General features: G+C 48.8%; 2 protein-coding genes across 2 annotated transcripts in view; both read left to right on the top strand.

Annotated features, from left to right (window-relative positions):
- The first annotated feature begins 346 nt into the window (after positions 1–346).
- On the top strand, positions 347–2,359 carry LOC144723911 (uncharacterized). Its single transcript, XM_078602688.1, has 2 exons — positions 347–541; positions 1,176–2,359. Exons 1-2 carry the CDS (start codon positions 347–349, stop codon positions 2,307–2,309), a joined length of 1,329 nt encoding a protein of 442 aa, XP_078458814.1. The 3' UTR covers positions 2,310–2,359.
- Positions 2,360–10,882: 8,523 nt separating this feature from the next.
- The window catches only part of LOC144723910 (uncharacterized), a 34,912-nt gene continuing 22,566 nt past the window's right edge, over positions 10,883–23,228 (top strand). The window contains exons 1-2 of the mRNA XM_078602687.1: positions 10,883–11,191; positions 12,585–12,659. Coding sequence (XP_078458813.1) covers positions 10,883–11,191; positions 12,585–12,659 — 384 coding nt within the window. The remainder of the gene's footprint in view (positions 11,192–12,584; positions 12,660–23,228) is intronic.

The following is a 23,228-nucleotide window of genomic DNA, read 5'->3' as shown; positions in this document are numbered from 1 at the left end:
CATGTTCTGTTTACTTGACAAACCTTATTAATTGGCAATGGCGGGTTTAACACCACATTTATATATTTACGCCATCTAACCCAAAAAACCTGTGTTATGGATGATATTAGTCGCGAAATCCTACGTGTTAAATCAAGATTAAATCATATCCTCATGTATACATTATTTGAGACTCATTTGTAAAAGAAAAAAGAGATGTGACATGCCAATGAGCTGCAACACTTTACTTTTTATTAAAAAAAAATGACCATGGGAGAGAGACCAGTTGTCATTGCAATTGACTGGTGTGAAAAGTAACGATGTTCCCTGTGCAATTTTAGATTACAAGCGTCCTATCGGACTGAAAATGGGCAACTTGTCGGATGCCCTGTTAACAGCCTCATCAGAATACAATGCCAACTTTTCATCCAAGTATGCTCGTCTGGACAACATGCTGGGCTTCTGGCGTCCAAAGTTCCAAACCTCATTTGAATACTTACAGATTGTGTTCCCGAGCGTGGAAAAGGTCACAGGATTGATTTTCCAAGGGTCAGTGCCACAGGTGGATGCACGGTATAATTTAAATCCTAGCTGGGTGAAGGCCTATACATTTGACACACTGAGCCCAGTGACCTTGCTTTGGTGGGCAATAAATGTGGAGGTGAGTCGTTGCTCAAAACACATTTATGGATTGTTTTATTCAAAGGTAGCTTTCAAATGACGCTTTAGCACATCCGTAAAACGTCCTTAAACTGCAAGCGCTGATAATATCAAGGCTGATGGTGAGCGAGAGTAATTAAATCAAGCCGTGTGCAGGTACTAGATATTAAGGATAGCGATGGCTTGGGGAAGCCTTCATTCAGCAGCGGGCAGATCATGGCTGATGATGAAAATTACACCTTCATTATGTTAAATGGTCTGAAGGCAGTATAATTGTATTTACTGCTGACAAAACATCTTGGGGAAGTTGTAAGGAAGCAAGGAAGTGAATTCATGTAAAGTTACATACAGTGACGATGTGGCAAAGCTTGTGAATAAAGTAGTTGGCTTGGCTTCTTGGTGTGGATTGTGCAATTAATAACGTACGTATTAACGCCATTTGTGTACCTTTGCTCATAAACAGGTTTGTTTTTGCAGCCTTCACACTATACAAAAGAATATGGATAGTACTAACATAATATTTTCTCTGTGTGCAGCTATTTCCTTTAAACTCAGACTCTGAAACACCAAAGTATCAATATTTTTACAATCCATTAGTCAGTAGTGGTTTACGGATCAGGCCCACTCAATGGCATGACAGCATAGCACTCCGCATGGAAGTACTTTTAAAGTGCAGCAAAAATAATCCCACTGAAGTAACATATAAGGTGATGAATTTGCAAGGATTAGTAAAGTTCAAAATAAGTAATGCATTATTTTGTGGCACATGTTACCTCTGGGATTTTGGAGACAATCATACAGTTATTCAAGGCCCCAATAATTGTAATAAATGGCTACTTAGCAGTGAGACAATTCCGTATACTTCCGACCTCATAGAGTTGCCTTATAATTATTCAGCTTTTGGAATGTACCACATGGTAGTTCAGGAAATCAATAATGTTACCAACACATATGAAAAAAATATTTATGTCAACAGCTATGGCTGTGTTCCAGAAAATGTCACTTTAGTAGATGATGTACAAAGCACCAATAAGACTGGGGTATTACGCATTTCTAAAGCAATGGACTTGGTAGTTAATTTTATTATGACATGCATAGTCCAATATAATGAAGACAAGTACATCTGGTCCATCAAAAACCTTCAAACTGGAAACATTAAAATCATGCCTGGGTATGATGCCATTCATCAACGATTTGACCCCTTATATTTTACTGGGGGTACCTTCTTAATTGAGGTCGCAGTCAATCTCTCCTCAATATATGTGCCAATCATGAAGGACAACCTCACTGTCATTGTTCAACCGACACCTTTAGAAGTGTACATCACAGGTGGAGACACCAGGACCGTTAGCAATGGGGCCGACGTGCAAGTCGACGCATCTGAGCTGTCGTACGATCCCGATGACGTGAGCCAGTCGAACACGGGCATAGTGTTTCAGTGGAAATGCACCAAAACATCTCCAAACAATGTTACGGCAAACTGCAAGTTCAGTGAAATGGATAGTGGAACAATATCAATTCCACAGTCTGAGTTGGAAATAAATGCTGTTATATTGGCTGAAGTCACAGCAACTAAAGATGCACGCAAAGAAAACAGAACACAAGCTCTACAAATCAAGGGAGGAGGTTTTGTGGACGTATACATAAGGTATACTTTGCACTGCAGTTGACTTCTTGATAGTAGTTGGCCAGACATGGCAATATTGAATGTGGATAGTGATCATTAGTTGACGAGATTACATTTCTAGATATTAAAAGAACCCAATGAAGAGAACACAATTTATCTCTTTGTGTGTACATGTAAGGGAGTGGTGATGCAATGATTAGCACACTGAGCTATAACCCCAGGCAACCTGGGATAAATTTCTGATGATGGATAAGATCATTGACAATTTGTATATGAACGTGTTCTGGGCTTCCTATAGGTCGACTCAGTATCTGGTGTGATGTGTAAATATCAACTGGGTTACACCACTCCATCGTGTATTGCACTGGCCTTAATAGGTGCTCGCTAATAGTAATAACCCTCAAAATCCGTATGCCTTATATGGTTATATGGGGGAGATCATTGTCCTTGTAGGAACCACAAAAAAGTGAACATGCTATAATTGTTGTATAAATTTCAGGGTTTCAGAAACATCACACGAAAGCACACAGTGATTTATAAATAATTCAGTGTTGTTTTACAGTTGTGTTGGTAACTGTAATATGAAAACTACCACGACAGAGCCGCTAGTACTTTCAGTCAGGTGTGCTAACTGTGTCGACGGTGAAATAATTACCTACCACTGGAAAATGGACAAACTTACAGACGTGGATTTTGAAGCCATGACTTCTACTGGTAAGCATTCAAAACCGAGTTTGTCATCGAATATCAATGTAACATGAAACTCACTTTGGTTATAAAGCAGTGGTTCTCAAAGTGCGGTCCTCGGACCACCGGTGGTCAGCGACAGTCATCCAGGTGATCCGCTGGGCTGTCATGCAAATGCAGGTTGATCTGGAAACAACGACAATGTTCAAATCTTTTGTTTTTGACATTAGTTAATATTTTACTTCCGACATTTAATGAAAACATTATTAAACTAACCTAACCCTAAGATCTAAATGCCTTCCCTAAGAAAAAAAACCCCCATAGTAATATGAATCACTTTGTATTATTGATGGTATTTAGAGAGAGAAGTGAATGCGTTTTGTCATGGAGGGGGCGGGGGGGCGTTCACGGAAATGTTTGCATCGGCTGAGTGGTTCATGGGCCAAAAAAGTTAAAGCACCGATCTTAAGCCATGTAGAAGCGGAAGTCATTGAATGTTCAGTGTGATGACCGCTTTCTTCCAAAGTGTGTGTGTGTGGTGATCGGGAAGACTCCGGAACCAAATTGTTTTCTTAACCTGACAACGAGTCGACAAATGTTCAGATGCTTGTTTAAGGTTGACGTGGATTATGTAGTGGAAGATGAATATCTGAGAGATACTAAGCCGACTCAATTTGGAGGATTTTATATGTCAATAGAGTCAAGTGACTGTCCATGCGTCCCTCTTAGGAGGTCACCCCTACTATCCCACATGTTGGCAAACTTTGAAATGAGTGGCTCCATTTTTAACTCATAAATATAATCTGTCAAAGATGAAGACCAATATACAATGCTTTTTTGAAAAGTTAAACATTTATCATACTCTTTGACTATTGAAACTAAGTCAACTGGCTAATAGCTCTCTATCTCTTGGTATTTCAGTAGAGGTTAACTGTGGACGGGCATACTTTCACATGCATTTTTTTTTAAAATAGGCACCGAATGTTTTAAACGTCTATGCACAATATATTTTGTGATAGCAATAAGGATTGGATCACATGATAATTGTATACATTACAATACTTATGACTAATAATTTGATGGTATTTTACATGCACCATATGATACTATGTGATTTTTTTAATTTCCTCCTTAAGGTATTTATACTCAAGGCTTGGTAGTTACTGAAGACTCTCTGGAAAAAGGGAAGCAACATGAAATTAGCGTTCAGGTTGAAATCCCAAATAAAGATCCTGCAAAAGCCACCTACATGTTTGAAACTGGCTCAACTCCAACAAACGGCAGTTGTACAAGTGATCCCACGTCAGGTAAACAGTTGAACATTATGAAACTGTCACCATACATAATCACACGGACAGAGTAAGTAGATGGTCAGTGCAAATCATTACAAATCTTTTCAGAAAGTAAATGAAGTTTGGCATTATCGTTGCAGACCACACATATTCACCAACTGAATTCAGATTCATTAATATGTTGCTATTGTTATGTCCAGAAGAGCGTCACTAAGTTTACAGATGGTTGTTCTTTTCTCTCTTTCTCATGCTCCTACACTAATAACACTATGTAAACACAATTTTTGTTCTGCGTAGTAAGTGTTATTTCGTAATTGCTTATGCCTAAAAAGTGTATAAAATGGCTATTATTCCCCACAAACTTTTCTTTTGTGACCAGGACAGTGATATTTTGAAATTTACCTATTTTCAATGAGAAAACAGGCGAATGTGTCTTTTCGTTCACATAAAGTCAGAAAAAACAACATAGGAATCTAAATTAACATGTATTTATACTAAAGTAATACAATAATGACTACAGAAGATTTAGAAGTGAGTAGTTTTTCGAGATTCACGATTATACTGTAAATCACTTTCACGAATCAGCTCCCAAATTAGTTTCCCATCATGTTCTCGCTATACTTTCCTTGGTAGCGGCATTCAAAATCCAGTATATCCTAGTGGAAGCGCTCGCCTTGCTCCTCCGAGTACGCTCCCATGTTCTCCTTGAATTTATCAAGGATATGGACTTTGAGGGACATCCTACAGCCAATTGTGCCGTAGTTCTTCACCAGAATCTCAACCAGCTCCAGGAAGCCACGAACCACTGTGACAAAGCTGTTCCAAGCCGCTTTCTCCTTACTACTGAGCTTCTTGGGAATTAATTACACTCCATGATCTTCTTTATCTGTGGCCCGATGAAGACACCAGCTTTGACCTTTGCCTCAGACAGTTTAGGGAAGAAGTCTTGAAGGTACTTGAAGGCTGCCGACTCCTTATCTACAGCTCTGACAAATTTTTCATAAGGCCCAATTTAATGTGCAGTGGTGGCATCAACACCTTCCGGGGGTCCACCAGTGGCTCCCACTTGACGTTGTTCCTCCCCACAGAAAACTCGGTCCGCTGTGGCCAGTCCCGCCTGTGGTAGTGCGCCTTAGGGTCCCTGCTGTCCCAAAGGCAAAGATAGCAGGGAAACTTGGTAAAACCGCCTTGGAGACCCATCTGGAATGCCACCATTTTGAAGTTTCCGATGACCTCCCAGCCATACTCATCATACTTCAAGGCGTCCAGCAAGGTCTTGATGCTGTTGTAATCCTCTTTGAGGTGCACCGAGTGAGCCAGGGGAAGAGATGGGTACTTGTTACCATTATGGAGCAGCACGGCTTTGAGGCTCCTGGATGAGCTGTCAATGAAGAGACGCCACTCATTTTGGTTACAGGCGATTCCGATTGCCTCAAACAGATTGGTCACATTGTGGTTGCAAAAAGGTTGGCGACGCTTCCTATGATCTGCGACTTGCCCACTTTCATCTGACAAGTTCCACTGCTTGAGCCTAGACGTCAAAAGATCGGCATTGGACTTGGTGAGACCAAGATCTCTGATCAAGTCGTTGAGGTATTTTTGGTTGGGGTAGTATGGGTTTCTCTCCTCAGCTCCACCTCTGAAATTGTCATCTGGATCTGCAACGTCTTCCTCGCTCTCTGACTTGCTGTTCTCTTCTAAAGACGGCTGCTCTTTCTCTGGAGGAATGGGTACGGGGAGCTCATGGCAGTATGGCACTGGGGCGATGGATGAAGGAAGGTCCGGATACGTGATAGCAGGTGCATTCTTGCCAGTCCGACGTTTGGAAGGGTCCACCATGCAGAAGTAGCAGTTGCTTGAGTGGTCAGTGGGTTCCCGCCAAATTATTCGGATAGCTAACTTTATGGCTCTCTTTTCCCCTCTGTACCATTCTACAAAAATACAGTTATTTCCCCCATGACTAATGTGTAAGAGATTCTCGCAACATTTTTCATATATGATATATTTTTTCAATAACATTGAAAAACGTTTACAATTTAATTTTTTAACAAATTTTATAACATAAAATTCCGAGAAACAATTGTACATCTTACCTTCCAGAGTTGTTTTGCATTGCTCGCAGGTGAAATGAGGTGCCCAGGGTTTGTCTTATTCCCGACAGGCATGCCGAAATATGCCTTGTAGACTTCACACATCTTAGCAGATGCTTCCACAGAGTACGCTGTCGCTCTTGTCTTGATAAATTTGCTGCAGACATAGCAAAATGCGTCTGCCAGATGCTTGCAGCCTCTTGATGTCATCACAGAAAAAGGCAGATATGTATCCACTTAGGCAGCAGGAACTAAACTGAACTGGTGGGCTTAAGGCCCCTGTATGTATACTACATTTTCATTACTGGAAAGTTCTAGAATGTTCTATAAATTACTCCAAGTTTACTCAGCACTGAATCTATCTGGAATGTTCTGTAAAATAGGTAAATTTAAAAATATCAATGTCCTGGTCACAAAAGCAAAGTTTGTGGGGAATAATAGCGATTTTCTGTACTTTTAAGGCATACGCAATTAGGAAATAATACTTACTATCCAGGAACAAAAAATAAATCGTTAGACAGTGTAAGCATGTCATCTTCTTCCAAGCGTTTGTCCCACTCATGTGGGGTCCGCTGTCCTTGCCAACGTTCTCCATGCTGCCTTGTCCTGCACCATCTCTCATTCCACTCCTCGGGCCACCATGTCCGATTGTACCCCATCGCCTCACCTCTTTTTCTGCCTTCCTCTTGATCTATTTCCTTTCACTTACATCACTTGCACCTTCTGATCCACATAATCTTCCTGTCGTCTCTCAACATGACCGAACCACACCAGCCTTTTCTCTCTCATTTTCTGCGTGATTTCTACTACTTTGAGTCTTCCTTTCACTTCTTCATTTCTCACCCTGTCCTTCCTTGTTAAACATAACATCCATCTTAACTTCCTCATCTCTGTCACCACCATAGCTTGGTCCTTCCCTTTTCTTGTACAACAGTACTCGGCCCCATTTAACAGAAACGCCCTCACCACTGTCTTGCACACTTTTCCCTTAAATCAAACTGGGACCCTCTTATCGCACATCACACTAGTCATCTCTCGCCATTTCAGCCATTCAGTCCTTGTTCTCATCTCTCCTTCTAGTGATCCATCAGCACACATCATTGCACCCAGGTTCTTAAACTCGTTCGTCTTCATTAACTGATCAATTTTCAATCCTTCTTCTGCATTAGTTCCACAGAAATTTGCCACCATGTACTCCGTCTTTCTCCGACTGATACTCAACCCATTCCATTCAATGTTTTGCACCGAGATCTTTAAATAATCTTCCACTACCCCTCTTCTTTCACCACATAGCACAGTATCGTCTGCAAACAGCATACACGACCTCTTCTTCTCATATACCACCAGCTGAGCTCTCTAGGCACTTATATGATCCTTTCTCAGAGTTTCGCAGTATGGCTCATCCATGCTATTTCTCTGTAGTCCCCACACTCTTGTACACCACCCTTCCTTTTAAAGACGAAAACCAATGTATAATGACTCGGACGACAAAGTACTAGGAGCCACTTTATCAACACAAAACAATATAGGTCCGGGCTGCATGCTTGAAGTTGAAGCTGTACTTTCCCTCGAACATCCCCTCCTCTTGTGCTCTGCCCTTTTATATCATTCCAGTCCCCTTTCTCGAATATTCCCTCACTGCATTTATCTTAGCCAACCTCTGTCCTTCCCCTCTAACAGATCCCAACCGTCGCCTCTGGGTTCCACTTTGTTTCCTGCCTATTCTCATTCAAACCCTTTTCTCAAATCACTTCAAAAGCCTGCCTGCCGACTAATCCACGTGACCTTGGTTAGCTGTTAGGTTGCACAATGGTATTTTTTTGGTCATTACATCACCCCTCCTCCCACCTTTTAAAAATGAGCTATCCCAGCTAACTTTAAGGAAGGAATAACCAACCTACAGAGGATGGGGAGCCCGGGGGATTCCAACATAGAACGCAGTGATACCATATACAAAATTTCTGTGTCTGCAGTGTGGCAATAAACAGTGTAAATAACGTGTGGTGTGGATAACTTTAATCAGCACAGACATTGCACCTCCCGCAATTAGAAACAACAAGAACACTAGGATTGTGGGAACAAGGGGTGCAATGGTCTGGTGTGCCGACCAGTCCATTGTCAGCGCCACCGTGTGCATTTTGCGCAGGTTCTTTTCTCCGGAACGAATCAACTGCAGGGTCCCACTCTGAAGCGTTCTGGGTCACATTCGTCTCTGTGGGCGGCACAGGGTCATGCACTTGTGATCCAGGTGCCTTTGGTGGCCGTAGCGGCTTGTCGGACACCCCTGACTCAAGCAAACCAAGGCATGGGAAGGAGATGCTCGGGTGATGTTCGGAATATAGGTTTCAGGCACGACTGGTGAATGTACCAACTGGCGACATCCCGATTGCCCACGCACAAATTATGGCCACTTTACTTCAATAATCCCAACAGGGCCCTGCCATGGTCGATGCAATTTAGGAGAGGTATGTGAGTGGGACCTGTGGATAATGCAGCCACGCCTTATCGCCAATTGACCATGGTTGAGTGAGATTCCATGGCGTTTTGTCGTTCATTTTGTTGTATATATTCGGTCTTGAAAAATATTTTTTTTTACTGAAAATAAAAAATGAACAATTTCCCGAAACTATGATAATTTATGCAGTTATGTAAATTATGTATTTATGCTAATTGGGGATGTGTAAATGTATTAGGTTATGCGATTGTAGCTAATTATGCTAATTTGGCTCGGCTTCATTATCTAGAGTTGTATTATCAATCAGGATAATACAATGATTCTCGCTTTAACTTTTACTGATTATGTTTTAGTGTTTATGTCAGGTCTCAAAATTTAGATCTCACCGCAGAATACAGTTCTTATAATTAAGATTATTACGCATGAACTTAGGAAGGCGCCACTCAGACTCTTCTGTGTTAAGCAACTTTAATATCTAAAACATTCTAACATGCGAACACGTATGCTCGGAATTGTCAACACGGTACTCCTCAAGATGTCCTACTCATTGATCCGTACATTTAACCCTCAATGATTACGTATGTTGAGCTTGGTAACAGAACAATTGACTAATTCCTCAGAGTAAAGCGAGCAAACACGGTGATAGGAAAAAGTCCTTAAAATGTGTAATGTAAGGTTACACCTGGATGATAATGATGGGCTCTGCCGGCTTCAGCCCGCAACCAATGGGGAGTCGAGCCAGGGGCGTGGCCCTGATGTAATGTGAAGGTTAAACCTGGATGATGATGATTGGCTCTGCTGGCTTCAGCCCGCAACCAATGGGGAGTCGAGCTAGAGCGTGGCCCTGGAGCCGTACAGTAGCTTTGGGAAAGTTCCAGAGGTGTGGCTGAGGATTGGCTGCGGAACATCACGTGGGCCAGGGATTAAAAGGGGCGGAGAAGGACAGCACGTGGTCAGTGTGCGGAGGAATGAAGGGGGAAGCAACGCTGGTGCCATGGTCCGGAGCCTGCCACGTGGCGGGCCGCAGCAGTCTCTCTCTCTCTCTCACGCCGACGTCGTCTCAACGGGGTTTATTACAATGGAGTCAGAAGTAAATTTTGAGACCGCTTGGACCATCATCCACCGGACCCGCCATCGGACGACGACGACGCCGACGAGGACGAGCTTCTGGGCGCGACGGGACCGCTGCCACCGACTGCTGCTCTCCCCGACGCCACGCCAAAACGGCATGCCGGTGCGGAAGCGACTCCAGCTGCGGACGAAGGGTGGCAACGAGTGGCGGAACAAATTGAGTTTCTCCGTGCGGTGATGCTCAATCTCGTCATGGTGGTCGCGTCATCTGCCGCCCTGGGTCGGCCTCGTGAGACGCGTCCGAGTGCTGACGACCTTGACCTCCAACGGGGGGCTGTGACCGAGGCGGCCGCCATTACACCTGCTGCGGAGGAGGAGGCCGCCATCTTGGGCGGGGTCGCTGCCACGCTGGCTGCGGCCGCCATCTTCGCTGAGCCGCGTGCTGCGCGGGTGGCGGGAATGAGCGCGCCCAAGGACTCCGACGATGGCCGCAGCCATCGCCTCCCCAATATTAAAGAATTTGTCGCCGGGGGCGACTGGAATGCTTTTACGTGGAGATTTGAATCCGCCTTTCGATCGGTGCGGTGGACGGAGTCCGAGGCACTGGAGGCTCTACCTACGCTGCTAGATGACGTGTCCCTGGCCGTTTTCCGCTCCATCCCGGCGAGTTGGAAGAAGACGCTGAAGGACGCCTTCGCTGAAATGGCGGAGTTTTTTGAGCCGCCATCGGCTGCCCACAGAAAATTCATGTAGCGACGTCGGGGGCCGGAAGAAATGCTGCTGGCATACCGTGGTGCGCTATTAGCGCTTGCTATGGCCGCCTACCCCGAGTCCTCCGCCAACCTCCTGGACCTTCTCATTCTTACAAGAATGATCGAGCTATCGCAAGAGTTGGGCATCTCGCTGCCGGTGTGTGGCCATGAGCCGTTAACATCTCGCTGGGTGGTGAGATGTTTAGATGCCAAATTCAATTTGCGACGTTGGGACCAAATGGTGGCGTGGATGGGGGACTCCAAAAAAGATGGTGAACCGCTGGGATGGGCCCCGCGTCGTGTCGTGCATGTTCTGGACGAGTCCAGCGACGACGAATTGGTGGCTGCTGCACTTCGCTGGACCCCGCAACACCGTCAAGACACGCAGCGCGACGGGGCCGGACGGTCACGAGCGGGGGCCGAGGCGACCGACCGTCGGGCGGCCGCCACATGCTTCAAGTGTGGCCAACTGGGCCACTTTGCCCGTGATTGTCGGCGCCGGTTCCAACCTCCGCAGCTTCCATCGGCCCTTCCACCATCTCCTCCACCGGACGTGGATCGACATCATTCTCGGGCAAGTCAGCACGCATCGGGCACGCGGCAGGTCCCAACACCTCAGGCATCTACTCGCACCCCCGTAGGCTTATCAGATGTTAATTGTCGACATGCTTATTCGGTACCACACACTGTTACTCAGTGGAAGAAATTGGCTCGAAGGGTGGTTGCAGCTGCATCGGGGTCCTCCACGGTGCTGGGCACTATTCAAAGGGTAGACGTGCGTGTTTTGGTAGATACCGGTGCGTCGGCAACCATCATTTCGGATGTAATTTTTCATCTGTTATCCATCCCTGCGTCGCGGGTCCAACCGGCTAATGACGCATGCATTGCCGCTAATGGGGGTGGTATGGGTATCATAGGATGGGTAGATGTCCACATTGCCATAGGGAATGTTGCCGCGTTGGGTTCGGTTCTTATTTCACGATCGCTGGCAGTTCCATGTCTGTTGGGCACCAATTTTCTTCGTCGGATGCCTGTTAAAATCCTTGTTGACCAGGGTTGTTTAGAAATGCCAGGGGGCTGTAGGATGTCTTTCCTGCCATCCCTGTGGGGCCGGCCGCCTCCGGGAAACGCTATTCACACGCTTGCCGATGTCACTGTGGAGATACCCCCTGGTACACAGATGCTCATCCCATTGCGTTACCGAAAGCGGTTGGAGGCCGCGGATGGGGCGGTGGGTGTGTTGCTGTCCCCGTCGAACTCCGTGGCTAAGGCTTTCTCTCTTGTCGCGGCTCAAACTATCATTCGGGCTGGACAAGCCCCGTTCTTACAAGTGTTGAATGGGGGCCCGGAACGAGTAGTCATTCCGGCGGGTGCGGTATTGGCCCATGCTACTACCGACTTCACTAGCCTTGATGGGGACCAGCCGAGAGTAATGGCTGGCGGCGTGTGCGGGCCACTTATTCGGACGATGGATCACCGAATTGTGCCGTGAGAATACGTCTTTGTCCTCCACGCAGTGAAACACATTGCGTTCACTGCTGTCGAAATACGCTGACGTCTTCAGTAAAGATGACTTTGATTTGGGCCATACCTTGCTCTTGTCACACCATATTGACACCGGTGCGGCAGGACCGATATGTATGCACCCACACCGCATGAGTCCTGCGAAAAGGGAGCACGTGCGTGGCACGGTGAATGACATGTTGGCGGCCGACATCATTTCGCCGTCCAACAGTCCTTGGGGCGCACCAGTGGTGTTGGTTAAAAAGGACGGCGGATTAAGGTTGTGTTGACTTTCGCTGGTTGAATAAAATATCTGTGGCGGATGCGTACCCCTTGCCACGGATGGACGATTCGTTGGACGCCTTGTCGGGGGCCAATTTTTTCTATACCCTTGACCTCTCGTCGGGGTTTTGGCAACTCCCCCTCGATGATGCGTCGAAGCCGAAAACGGCGTTTCGCACGCCGCAGGGCTTGTTTGAATTTAACCGCCTTCCCATGGGCTTGAATGCTACGCCGGCGACGTTCCAGCGCCTGATGGAGTTGGTACTGGCAGGACTACAGTGGGAGACGTGCCTCATATATTTGGACGACATTATTGTTTTCAGTCGCACTTTCGAAGAACACCTTCAATGGCTAGAGGCCGTTTTTCAAATAATGCGATCTGCCGATCTCAAATTTAAACCAAAAAAGTGTCATTTGTTGCAGCATTCCGTCCGCTACCTTGGACACATTGTCAGCTCTAGCGGTGTATCCACTGACCCTCACAAGACTTAATGTGTTCGTGAGTGGCCGACGCCCACTTCCGGAGGTGACGTACGACGGTTCATAGGCTTTGCATCCTATTATCGCCGGTTCGTTAAGAATTTTGCGACGTTGGCAAAGCCTCTGCATGTCCTGACGGGAAAGAATCAGAGATTCAAATGGGGTCCGTAGGAGGAACTAGCTTTGCAATCTCTCCGAGACCGATTGGCCACCGCGCCGACACTCGATTACCCGGATTTTTCGCAACCGTTCATCCTGGACACAGATGCTAGTGACACCGGCATCGGTGCTGTTTTGTCTCAATGGTGTTGAACGAGTGGTGGCATATGGCAGCAGGGTTTTGTCTCCCGCCGAAACTCGCTATTGCGTCACTCGTCAGGAGTTACTGGCGATTGTCCATTTTGTTCACCAGTACAGGCCGTACCTGTATGGTAGAAAATTCCTCGTGTGCACTGACCATGCTGCCCTGCAATACTCACTGAAATTGGAACAACCGTCTGGACAATTCGGTCGAGGGTTAGAATTGTTGCAGGAATTTTCTTTTGACATTACATACCGTAAAGGTCATGGCAATGCAGATGCTCTCTCCAGATTGCCCTTGAACCCTCCTTGTGCCTGTTTGACGGGTACACATCACTGCACAGCGCCACCCCCCCCCCCCCGCCCTGTCCTGTTATGGGCGCGATGCCGAAAGTTGACGGCCGGTGTACGCCTGTTGGGGCCGATGGCACGCTGCACTTGCCACACTCGGTGTGGCTGCGTGAGCAAACCGCGGATGCCTCGTTGACTCCACTGCGAAATCAGGTCAAAAGACCGGGATCTCACTTGTCGGGCGGCAAATCACAGCTATTCACCGACCGGGAAGAGTTGCTCATGTGCACAGACAGCTTGTAGGACCGTTCACGCCTTGTTGTGCCAACATCCCTTTGTCATGATCTTATTCGCGCGCTGCACGCCTACAAGTTGATGCATCTCGGCGTGCAGAAGACCTTGCTCACGATGCAGTGGGATTTCTTTTGGCCGGGTATGACGGCGGATATCATCAAGACTATCCGGGCATGCCAGGATTGTGCGAAGCGGAAACCGCCACGTCAAAATTACGTTCCGCCCTTGAAATCGATCGAGGTATCTCGTATTAATGAGCTGGTTGCTCTGGATATCCTCGGCCCGTTTCCCCCATCGGCTAGGGGTAATAAGTACCTCTTGGTTGGGGTGGAATATTTTTCTCGTTATCTTATGGCCTGGCCCCTACCTGACCAATCGGCTTCGTTCATCACCGACGCTTTCTTGAATGGATACGTGATGGATAAGGGGGCTCCGGAGAAGTTACTTACGGATCAAGGACGTACCTTCTCCTCTAAATTGCTCCGGGATGTATGCGCTGTTTTGGGTACGAAGAAAATCCGCACTTCCCCTTACCACCCACAGACGGATGGAATGGTGGAATGATTTAACCGTACCCTTTCGGCCATGCCTTGTCACACGGTGAGTGAAAAGCAGACCGACTGGGACTTGCACATACCTGGCGTTCTGTCTGCTTACCGCATGGTCCCACACGCGTCCACAGGGTATTCGCCATTTTTTCTCATGTATGGGCGGGAAAATGTGCCTCCGATTGATGTGCAACTGGGTACAGCTGTAAAAGAACCCTCCCCTTCCTTGCCTGACCACGTCCGTGATTCGCTTCGGCGTGTTACGGAGGCGCGGGAAACCGCCAGGCGTGCAACAGCCCGGACACAGGCCCGGAACGAGAGATACGCGCGTCGGTTGCGATGTGACATGCCTTGGGCGGTGGGCGACGTGGCGTGGCTCCATTGCCCTCAGGTGCCTGTGGGTACGTCCCCTAAACTGCACAGGCCTTGGCAAGGGCCCGTTAAACTAATAGAAATCCTTTACCCCCCGCAGACACACAGGCATTTAAGGGCATCGAGTCCCCCGATGAGCAGCCCATGACGAGACCCGTTCCATCCACGGAGGACGCTGAGCCTGCTCCTTCTCCGCTGCCCCCTCCTGCTGAGCAGTCGGCGAGACAAGCACGCTCCATGGGAGGAGAGGGACCGCGTCGCGCATACGTTCGAAGTCACTCCCATTTCGTTAACGTTGTTGCCATGTTGTGCCTATTACCCCTTCTGTTATGCCGTGCTTTGGTTGGTGCCCTAATGTTGCGTTGCTCCTACATTGCACATTGTTCCATGCCCTAATATTTTACTTTCGAGCGCGCGTTGTTCAGCGCCCTAACAACCTTACCTCGTTGCGCGTCATAGGCACCCTAAATGTTTAGTCGCAGGGGTTGGTGCATCGCCCTTTTCTCAGCCGAGACGGCTGACTTTTTACACCGGGGGGGGGGGGGGTGATGTAATGTAAGGTTACACCTTGTTGATAATGATGGGCTCAGTTTAACACGTAGGCTTTCGCGACCAATATTATTCATAATCAACGTTTTTGGGTTTAGATCACGTTATTTATAAATGTGTCATAACCCTCCACCACCCGACACGGCCAATCAGTAAAAAAGTGTCACGTTGACAAAAGACAAATAGTTCACTGCTTTAGCCCCCCGGTGTGTTGAAGCGTGAAACCACAACATTTACATTTTGTTTACAATGATGGGCTCTGCCGGCCTCAGCCCGCAACCAATGGGGAGTCGAGCCAGGGGCATGGCCCTGATGTAATGTGAAGGTTACACCTGGATGATGATGATTGGCTCTGCTGGCTTCAGCCCGCAACCAATGGGGAGTCGAGATAGTTCCAGAGGTGTGGCTGAAGATTGGCTGTGGGGCATCACGTGGTCCAGGGATTAAAAGGGGCGGAGAAGGACAGCACGTGGGTCAGTGTGCGGAGGAACGAATGGGGAAGCCACGCTGGTGCCGTGGTCCGGAGCCTGCCATGTGGCGGGCAGCGGCAGTCTCTCTCTCTCTCATGCTGTCAGCCAACAGCGTGAAAGAGCAAAGGAACTGGAGGAACGAATGTGGTAGAAGCTGTGAACGAAACTGAATAAAGAATTCTCAATTCCCGACGTCGTCTCAACGGGGTTTATTACAAATGTATGAGACAATATTCATATGAACAGTAATAAAGAAACATGTCCCGAAAGCAAAAGTAGACCTCAATGAATTCATTGGTAAGATTATGCAATTAACGAAATGTCTTGGAACAATGATGTGCAGAAGTGTGCCTGCTTGTCTATGAAATGCGTATCAATTGGCTAAGGCTTCAATAAAGTAGCAGGCAAGATTCTGTGATCAAAATAAATATTTTAACACAATAGTCTTCCTGTGAGTGTGTAGATTCGTAAAATATATGTTTATAAATGTTTAGTTTCATCAATGAATTCATTGGTACAGTTAGGCTATTAACAAAAATAATGACTAAAATACTTCTAAACGACCGTATCCACGTAACTCAATTAGCAGCAATGGTTTTACAATCAGCTAATAGTTAACGCACCACCTTAGGATGGCCACCCTTTTTGAAACACAAAGAGAACTTTGGAGTAATCTTATTAGTCCCAATATGTGCATTATGTGTGTGTTGGTGTATTGTCTCCTTACTTAACTCTTTGTGTTAAGCAGACACCGAGGTGGGGCGTTTCTTGTACCAAAAATTCCTTGGTTCCCTGCTGAACGATGAGTCGTGTGTGTGTGTGGGCGTGTCTTACACACGACGCTCTCTCTCTTGGCGGCAGCTGCAGGCCTCTCTGCTGCTGGATGAGCTGAGTCGGGACGACGCTTGTCTTTGAAGGTGCCCGATTGTGCTTGCAGCTCGTCCGCAGGTCGCCGGGGCCGGCACTCTTGCTCAGCTGCGCTGGTTGCGCTTTCTCTCTCTCTCCTGCTCCGTGTTCTCTAGCGATGCACGATTGCGCTCGCAGCGCGTCCGCAGGTCGACGGTGCTGACACTCTTGCTCGGTTGCGATGGCTATGCGCTCTCTCTCCTGCTCCGTGCTCTCTGGCGAGGCACGATTGCTCTCGCAGCTCGTTCGCTGGTTGCCGGTGCCGACACTCTTGCTCGGTTGTGCTGGTTTTGCGCTCTCTCTCCTGCTCCATGCTCTCTGGCAAGGCACGATTGCTCTCGCAGCTCGTCCACTGGTTGCCGGTGCCGACACTCTTTCTAGGTTGCGCTGGCCACGCTCTCTCCCTTGCACCAGGCACGGTTGGTCCTTGTAGATTTGACCTTTGCAGGAGTGTGCTCGGCTTCCGAGTCCGCACGCTCGTGGGTAGTCGTTAGCCGCTGCTGCTTTGCGATGCTCACTTGGTATGATGCTTGGTGCTTTTCCGCCCTTTCTCCAGGTTGATTGCTTGTCGTTGCTCGTCACTCTCTTTCTCTTGCTGCAGCTACTAGTGGGAGCTGGCACTCAATGTAGAAGACAACTTTTAGCGATGCTTCGTCTGTCAGCGCCAAACTCATACTCGGTGACATATTGCTACTCTGTAAGCATCGCCATCCCTGGTCGATTGCGGGGTCCACCCCCGGAGCTTTCCGCAGCAAGACTCAGTTGCATAATCTGTGTCCTTGCTCATATGTGTAATACATTACTCTTCAAACAGTGTAGATCTCTGTTGTCTTTTATTCGGGTTCTTGTCTCTCTCGCCCCTATGGAGTCCTCGCTCAGACCCGCACCTCCTCCACCGTGCACCCTGCAGCCACACCGCTGCTCCGCTCCACAGCCACACCGCTGCTCCACTCCGCAGCCACACTGCTGCTCCGTCTGCAGCCACACCGCTGCTCCGCTGTGCAGCCACACTGCTGCTCTGTGTGCCCCGCACACTCTGCTAGCTCTTCACGCCCGGCTAGCTTCCCACACTCCACTAGCTCTCCTCCGCTAGCTCTACTCCACTAACTCTAGCCCACTAGCTCTGCTGTGCCCCACGTACACAGCTGGCCGACGGTGCCGTGGCCTTCCACCACGTGGCAATTGCGCCACCCTCTCGCCACTGCCCAGCGTGGCCTCCTCCTGTTTCCACTCCTTCTCAACTCCCAGATCCCTTCCGGTTCTCCCCCTAAATCCTCTTTCTCACGTGACCCTGACTCTTCCTTCTCCTCACGTGACCCAGACTCCGCCCCCTCTTTCCTTGCTCGCATTACATATGTGAAAGTCTCCCCTATCTGCACGTCTCTTGCGAGAAAAAAAACAGATGCCCTCTATCTCGTTCTCCTCCCGTGGCCGCAGCCGCCTGGTTGCCCCCTTCCCCCTTTTCACCTTTGTCTGGCTGCTTTTCCATCACCGTTAATGTTTTGGTTTGCGTCCCCCCCACCCTTCTGCCTTCGTGGTGTCTGCTATCCCAAGGAGAGGCCCTCCCTTCATACGTAATTGATTGCTACCATATTTTGTCAAATTGTTGGGAGACAAAGGTGGTTTGGAGGCTCTGGTCCTATGGAATACATATTATCTGGTCGAGTGTGTTTGACCTATTGTGCCTTGTATCTCTTTTAAATTACCCTAGGTCTAATACCTCATGATTATTATTTGGTTTATGTTTAACCAAGATTTGTAATGTACCATGGTTGTTACCTCAGGTACTCCAAGGGTTTTATTAAGCATTGTTCTCCGTCCGTGTCGCCAGGGATCCGTGCTTCTTATTTTCGAGTTATATTTTGATATCCTGAGGTTGGAGATATAGCTACGTTTTAACTTAAGCTTTCGTGACTGCTGGAAAGGATATTCTTTGTTTTTTTCGGTAAAGTCACGTAGATAGAAATATACAATAAGAACAAATATATATGAGGTGAATAAGAGTAATATAAGTAATAATAAAAGCCACTAATGTAGACTGCAGTCTGGTTCTTAATCTGAGAGTGTACTGGGTCTATAATGTCGATTTATTCTTGTTGCTAAGTTTCTAACTTTTACCGTTGGAGGAGAGAAAAGAAAACGCCAGTTGTAATATCCACTTGCACTGTAGCTCTCGCCTTTGTGGAAAGCCGATTGGGGTGGTGTAAAGGTTATATCATCAAGTTTTTATCTTAAATCAGGCTGTTCCTGCTGCGCCAGTGAGTCTGGAGATTTGTTTGTGAACTGTCCAAAACGTGCGAGGAGGTCGTGACTTATGGTCCCCTGCCCCGTGGAGATTTTCCAGATTGTCATTAACCTCCCTTTGCCCCGGGGTTTTATTTTTTAATGGCCTCCAGCTGCCTGGTGTGGCTTGTGGGAGGTAGCGGGGTGAGTGGTGAGGGTGTGCCTCACCCTTTTTCGTGCCCCATGCTACACCGATTGATTATTAAAACAACTATATTGGCAGAATTATTCTTAATATAAATTTTTGGAAAAAGGCCTATATATACAACAATTTGCGGCCTGGGCATTCGAGGTGTTTAGCATTGCCGCTATCCGCGCCTCATGTAGTCGGTCCAGCGTGACCTGCAAGGAAATCAGCTGACCTGACACGCCTTTGGGAGTGTTTCCCAGCTGTCTCTCTATGGGTGGTCCATGCTCCCTGCCGTACATGAGGTAAAAGAGGAAAACCCCCGTGGAGGCATGTGGCGCCAGTCTATTTGCTGCCAAGACCCCGGAATGTGAAGATTCCAGTTGGTTTGCATCTCATTAACGATGTGGCAGAGCATTCCTGTCAGAGTCCTGTTCAACCGATCGACCATACCATCTGTTTTGTACCCAGTGCCTCGCATACTTCTTTTAGAAGTTTAAATGAAAAAAAAACGTCATCCCTGATCAGTGAGGAGCTGTTCAGGAGGGATTTTACCCAGTATGTGAAGGAATGCATCAGTAATTGATGTTGCCGTTTGGTCAGGCAGTGGCAAGCCATCGGCCACCTTGTGAAATACTCAACCCCCACCAGGAGAAATGTATTTCCCCTTGATGAGCATGAAAAAGGCTCCAGAATACCGAGCGCGACCAACGAATTGACTCTGGAGACAATGATCGGTTGTAAGAGAGGCTGTGACCTGTGTGCCGGTGGTTTCTGATGCACGCACTCTGTACACCCCGCGACTAAATCATTTACGTCCGCAGACATACGCGGCCAATGAATAATCTCTCTTGAGGGTTAAGAGGGGTTATTTGACAGAAGCCATGGCATGTTATATATAATTTGTACAATGTAAAACTTTATTATCCAATTAGTTCAATATTTTGCTCTGCAACGTCTTTGATACAACCATAAATAAATCAGTAGAAACCCATGAAGACTGGCAGTATACAGATTGTGCAGGAGAGATCATATATGAATGTGTAATAAAGGACTCTCTCTCAGATGTCGATCTCCGTTGTCCTTTATTGGGTTCGTAGAATCTCCGTACCACGGCGTCTCGCTCAGGCCCGCGTCCCGCTCGACGACCTCTCCACAGTCCTCGGCTGCCCCGTTGTGCAGGCTCCCTGCTGTTCCAATATGCAGTCTCACTGCTGCCCCGTCAGGCGATCCTTGCAGCCACACCGCTGCCCCGCTCTCTAGCATCACTGCTGCCCCTTCCACAGCTAGCCTCTCACTGCGCCGTTAGCTCTCTAGCGTCTGACACCGATGGCGTTGGTGTCGACGTCTCCCACTGCGTGGCAACCGCGCCACTCTCTCCCTCTTGCCCAGCGTGGCCTCCTCGTATTTCACTCCGTCTCAACTCCCCTTTCCCCTTTCGGTTCTCTCCTTAAATCCTCTCCCCCCACGTGACCATAACTCCACCCACTCCCCACGTGGCCCAGACTCCACCCCCCTCAATCCTTGCTCGCATTACACTACCACCCCCCCTAATGAAAACCCAGCCGTCCCCGGCTGCAACAATTACAAAAAATAATAATGCGAGCAATATTGGAACCATCTGGCATCACAGGACAACGGAGAGTATAAAACGATAACAAGAACAAGAACAATAACAATCAACGAAAGGAAAGAGATTTGGAATGCGTGCGGGTCGCCGGCCCGTCCCGAACGGGCGGCGGTACCCCCACGGACCGAGAACGCGACGGGGTCTTAAGATCGACGGGAGTAGAACCGCCCGCCGCTGTTGGAAGCCCGTCAACGCCAAGGTCCCGTCCCCCAGGGAGACCCAAGTCCGGGGTCTCCGGCAACCGTGTCTGTGGTGGGGTTGGAAGGGCAGCGGGGCCAAGTGGCCCCGTCGCCGTGGTAGGCCCACCCAGAGCAGGATTCGCCACATCCACCTGCGTCACAGCTGGTTTGTCTGTAGAAGGCACGACAGGCGCGCTTGCAGAGTCAACAGGCAAGGGCAGAGGTGCGTCGGGCGCAACAGACACCGGCAAGGCAACATCAGGGGATGACGCATCTGTCCGCGGGACCACGTAATGCTTCAGCCTAGACGTATGAACATACCAGCGCCGCGATCCGAACCGAACCCGTACGGATTGCGGGTTAGGGACTTTAATAAGCTTAACCGGCCCCTGCCATGGTTTGTGAAGCTTAGGGGAGGTCCCCGGCCGCACCTGTGGGCAGTGCAGCCATGCCATGTCCCCCACTCGCCAAGGTCATGTACCGGACGAGCATCGGGCGCAACGCTCATTTCGCGCTTGAGCCTTGGCAGTAGCCAACCGGGCCCCCTCCCGTGCCTCGGCGATGCGTCGAACCGTGTCATGAATATATTCAGGGAGAGGTTTAACAGGACCCTTCGCCCCCGTACTCAGCTGTACTTCCACCGGCGGCACATTCTCACGGCCGTACATGAGAAAAAATGGAGAATACCCAGTGGACGCATGAGGCGTCATCCGATACGCGGAGAGTACCCCAGGTATATGCAAGTCCCAATCAGCTTGTTTCTCGTCAACCGTGTGACATAGCATGGCCGACAGCGTCCGATTAAGGCGTTCCACCATGCCATCCGTCTGCGGGTGGTAAGGAGACGTACGAACCTTCTTGGTTCCCAGAGCAGCGCACACTTCCGCCAGCAATTTGGAAGAAAAATTTCGCCCCTGATCCGTGAGCAGCCGCTCTGGCGCCCCCTTGTCAATCACATATCCAAATAGGAAGGCGTCCGTGATAGACGCCGCCGACTGGTCGGGTAAGGGCCAAGCCATCGGCCAGCGTGAAAGATATTCCACCTCGACCAGCAAATATTTATTACCCCTAGCGGACGGCGGGAAAGGTCCCAAAATATCCAGCGCCACCAACTCGTTGATTCGAGACACTTGTATAGACTGCACCGGCGGCACGTAAGGGTTTTTAGGCGGCTTCCGCCGGGCACACTCGGGACACGCCCGAATGTGTCCGACAACATCCGTCATCATACCGTGCCAGAAGTAGTCACGCTGTAATGTTAACAAAGTCTTCTGCACCCCGAGATGTAACAAAGTATCGCCGTGCAGAGTCCGAATCAATTCGTACCGTAGCGACGACGGTACCACCAGACGCCAGCGGTCATGCAATCCCTCTCTCCACATGAGCAACCCATCCCGGAGAGCGGCCCCCGGCGTCCCACCGGACAGCAATTTCCCCACTCCCTTCGCAGCCTGGCCCCGTAAAGCCCCCAACGAGTCGTCAAGCAATTGTTCGCGGATCCATACCGAGCGCGGCAGGTTCAGAACCCCATCGGCCGGTCCTGGGCACACCGGAGCCCCAGGCATCTCGACAGCTGACACAACAGGCCGAGGAGGTAGCTGAACCTGCGTACACCTATTGGTACCCGACGCGCAAGCGCAAGGGGACCCCTGCGGTAATCTGGAAAGTGCGTCCACATTCGCGTGACGCGACCCCTTCCGATATTGTATGTCGAATGAAAATTCCTGCAGGGTCTCCAACCATCGTGCCAGTTGGCCAGATGGTTGGTCAACCCTCAGGGCGTATTGCAGAGCTGCATGGTCCGTGCGCACAATAAATGAGCGGCCGTAAAGATACGGCCGATATTGGCGGAGAAAATGGACAATAGCCAATAATCCGCGGCGAGTGACGCAGTAGCGGGTTTCTGCCGGGGACAGTACACGGCTACCGTAGGCTACCACGCGCTCCATGCCGCTTTTGGACTGTGACAGAACGGCCCCAATCCCAGTGTCACTCGCGTCCGTATCCAGAATAAACGGTCTATCGAAATCCGGATAGTCCAATGTCGGCGCCGTCGCCAACCGATCGTGTAGGCCCTGAAACGCCGCTTCCTCCGGCGGACCCCAACTGAACCTCCGACCTTTACCCGTAAGGAGGTGCAAGGGCCTAGCGATCATAGCAAAGTTCGGGACGAACCTGCGATAGTATGAGGCGAACTCCAAGAAGCGACGGACGTCCCCAACCGAGGCCGGGGTTGGCCAGTTACGGACGCACGCCATCTTCTCCGGGTCCGTGGCCACCCCGTCCGCACTGACTATGTGTCCCAAATAACGCACGGATCATTGCAGTAGGTGACACTTTTTCGGTTTGAATTTTAAATTTGCGGAACGCATCCTAGCAAAACCGTCTCCAATCTCTGCAA

This window comes from Lampetra planeri, chromosome 19, assembly GCF_965212315.1.
Source record: "Lampetra planeri chromosome 19, kcLamPlan1.2.h2, whole genome shotgun sequence".
Classification (NCBI taxonomy): Eukaryota; Metazoa; Chordata; class Hyperoartia; order Petromyzontiformes; family Petromyzontidae; genus Lampetra; species Lampetra planeri.
This window is presented reverse-complemented; position numbering and strand designations above follow the sequence as displayed.